This window comes from Scyliorhinus canicula, chromosome 9 (assembly GCF_902713615.1).
Source record: "Scyliorhinus canicula chromosome 9, sScyCan1.1, whole genome shotgun sequence".
Classification (NCBI taxonomy): domain Eukaryota; kingdom Metazoa; phylum Chordata; class Chondrichthyes; order Carcharhiniformes; family Scyliorhinidae; genus Scyliorhinus; species Scyliorhinus canicula.
In genome coordinates, this window is record NC_052154.1 from 24,062,004 (window position 1) to 24,065,219 (window position 3,216).

The 3,216-nt window shown below is 61.4% G+C and overlaps 1 protein-coding gene across 1 annotated transcript in view; it reads right to left on the reverse strand.

Moving 5' to 3' along the window:
• Positions 1-2,856, reverse strand: part of LOC119972018 (estradiol 17-beta-dehydrogenase 2-like) — a 44,384-nt gene extending 41,528 nt beyond the window's left edge. The window contains exon 1 of the mRNA XM_038808439.1: positions 2,092-2,856. Within this exon, the coding sequence (XP_038664367.1) occupies positions 2,092-2,389 (298 nt within the window). The 5' untranslated portion in view covers positions 2,390-2,856. The remainder of the gene's footprint in view (positions 1-2,091) is intronic.
• Between the last annotated feature and the right edge of the window lie 360 nt (positions 2,857-3,216).

The following is a 3,216-nucleotide window of genomic DNA, read 5'->3' on the forward strand; positions in this document are numbered from 1 at the left end:
GAAGAGGGAGGGTGAAGAGGGGAGGGTGAAGAGGGAGGGTGAAGAGGGGAGGGTGAAGAGGGGAGGGTGGAGAGGGGTGAAGAGGGGAGGGTGGAGAGGGTGAAGAGGGGAGGGTGGAGAGGGGAGGGTGGAGAGGGGAGGGTGAAGAGGGGAGGGTGAAGAGGGGAGGGTGAAGAGGGGAGGGTGAAGAGGGGAGGGTGAAGAGGGGAGGGTGAAGAGGGGAGGTGAAGAGGGGAGGGTGAAGAGGGGAGGGTGAAGAGGGGAGGGTGAAGAGGGGAGGGTGAAGAGGGGAGGGTGAAGAGGGGGAGGGGAGGGGAGGGGAGGGGAGGGGAGGGGGAGGGGAGGGGAGGGGAGGGGAGGGGAGGGGAGGGGAGGGTGAAGAGGGGAGGAGAGGAGAGGGGAGGGTGAAGAGGAGAGGGGAGGGGGAGGGTGAAGAGGGGAGGAGAGGGGAGGGTGAAGAGGGGAGGAGAGGGGAGGGTGAAGAGGAGAGGGGAGGGTGAAGAGGGGAGGAGAGGGGAGGGTGAAGAGGGGAGGAGAGGGGAGGGTGAAGAGGGGAGGAGAGGGGAGGGTGAAGAGGGGAGGAGAGGGGAGGGTGAAGAGGGGAGGAGAGGGGAGGGTGAAGAGGGGAGGAGAGGGGAGGGTGAAGAGGGGAGGAGAGGGGAGGGTGAGAGGGGAGGAGAGGGGAGGGTGAAGAGAGGAGGAGAGGGGAGGGTGAAGAGAGGAGGAGAGGGGAGGGTGAAGAGAGGAGGAGAGGGGAGGGTGAAGAGAGGAGGAGAGGGGAGGGTGAAGAGAGGAGGAGAGGGGAGGGTGAAGAGAGGAGGAGAGGGGAGGGTGAAGAGAGGAGGAGAGGGGAGGGTGAAGAGAGGAGGAGAGGGGAGGGTGAAGAGAGGGGAGAGGGGGAGGGTGAAGAGAGGAGGAGAGGGGAGGGTGAAGAGAGGGGAGGGTGAAGAGAGGGGAGGGTGAAGAGAGGGGAGGGTGAAGAGAGGGGAGGGTGAAGAGAGGGGAGGGTGAAGAGAGGGGAGGGTGAAGAGAGGGGAGGGTGAAGAGAGGGGAGGGTGACGAGAGGGGAGGGTGAAGAGAGGGGAGGGTGAAGAGAGGGGAGGGTGAAGAGAGGGGAGGGTGAAGAGAGGGAGGGTGAAGAGAGGGGAGGGTGAAGAGAGGGGAGGGTGAAGAGAGGGGAGGGTGAAGAGAGGGGAGGGTGAAGAGAGGGGAGGGTGAAGAGAGGGGAGGGTGAAGAGAGGGGAGGGTGAAGAGAGGGGAGGGTGACAGAGAGGGGAGGGTGAAGAGAGGGGAGGGTGAAGAGAGGGAGGGTGAAGAGAGGGGAGGGTGAAGAGAGGGGAGGGTGAAGCGAGGGGAGGGTGAAGCGAGGGGAGGGTGAAGCGAGGGGAGGGTGAAGAGAGGGGAGGGTGAAGAGAGGGGAGGGTGAAGAGAGGGGAGGGTGAAGAGAGGGGAGGGTGAAGAGAGGGGAGGGTGAAGAGAGGGGAGGGTGAAGAGAGGGGAGGGTGAGAGAGGGGAGGGTGAAGAGAGGGGAGGGTGAAGAGAGGGGAGGGTGAAGAGAGGGGAGGGTGAAGAGAGGGGAGGGTGAAGAGAGGGGAGGTGAAGAGAGGGGAGGGTGAAGAGAGGGGAGGGTGAAGAGAGGGGAGGGGTGAAGAGAGGGGAGGGTGAAGAGAGGGGAGGGTGAAGAGAGGGGAGGGTGAAGAGAGGGGAGGGTGAAGAGAGGGGAGGGTGAAGAGAGGGGAGGGTGAAGAGAGGGGAGGGTGAAGAGAGGAGAGGGAGAGGGGAGGTTGAAGAGAGGAGAGGGAGAGAAGGTTGAGAGAGGAGAGGGAGAGAAGGTTGAGAGAGGAGAGGGAGAGAAAGTTGAGAGAGGAGAGGGAGAGAAAGTTGAGAGAGGAGAGGGAGAGAAAGTTGAGAGAGGAGAGAGGAGAGGGGAGAGAAAGTTGAGAGGAGAGGGAGAGAAAGCTGAGAGAGGGAGAGAAAGTTGAGAGAGGAGAGGGAGAGAAAGTTGAGATAGGAGAGGGAGAGAAAGTTGAGAGAGGAGAGAGAGAGACAGTTGAGAGAGGGAGGGAGCATGTAGCTGAGCCGGCTCCTTACCTGTGATTAAGACAGCCTTTCCCTCGATAGGTAGGAACCCGGTGCCGGGCAGCGTGCAGTAGCTGAGCAAACAGGCCACCGCGAAGACGCTGAGGCCGGAGTAGCCGGGCAGAGCCACGAAGCAGATGGACTCGCCGAGGAAGAGCATCATCAGGATGAGGATGGAGCGCACGTCCACCCGCAGATCCTGCTTCCGCAGCTGGCGGGCCACCACGCCGCCGAACAGCGCCGTGGTCATGCTGTAGAGAATCGAGAAGAAGAGCACATCTTGGTGGAGGAGGTCGCTGGCCAGGTCCATGCGCTGCCAGCCCCCTCTCCGTCCCGTTCCTCTCCTGTCCTGTCCCGACAGCCAGCACAAGGTGTGGGTGAAGTCCAGCTCCCGCCTTCGCTCCCTCAGTAACACCGCCCCCTGCCCCTCTCTGATCAACTTCAGCAACAGGGTGATGGGGTCAGGAGTCACTCACTCTGCAACGACTGAACAGCCTCTATCACCTCCCATCGGACTGCAAAGTGAGACAATTGTTTACAGCTGTTTATTCTGTCACAAGTTTGCTCACAGTCACACATTGACGCACCACTGGAGAATTGTAAGAGGTGCGCGCAGTTGGCAAATATATATATATCTTTTAAGTTCTGGTGTGAGCTACAGGGCGGGGTCACAACAGCCAGCTGTGTATCTCCACTTGAACTTCTGTCCAAGGCTTCAGCAAACACCGAAAGTTTAGAAGGATTGGGTTACGAGGGCGGCTTTTGCCTACTCTTGAGCAGAGCGGCTTCAGGGGGACTCGGAGGGGGGTGAGCACTGACAGGATGATGGGATGGGGGAGGGGGTGAGCACTGACAGGATGATTTGGGGGTGAGGCGGTGAGCACTGACAGGATGGGGGGGGGGGGGGGGTGAGGGAGCACTGAAAGGATGATGGGATGGGGTGGGGTGGGGGAGCACTGACAGGGTGATTTGGGGGTGGGGGGTGAGCACTGACAGGATGATGAGATGGGGGTGGGGTGGGTGAGCACTGAAAGGATGATGGGGTGGGGTGGGGGGGAGCACTGACAGGATGATTTGGGGGGGGAGGCGGTGAGCACTTACAGGATGATTTGGGGGGGGGCAGTGAGCACTGACAGG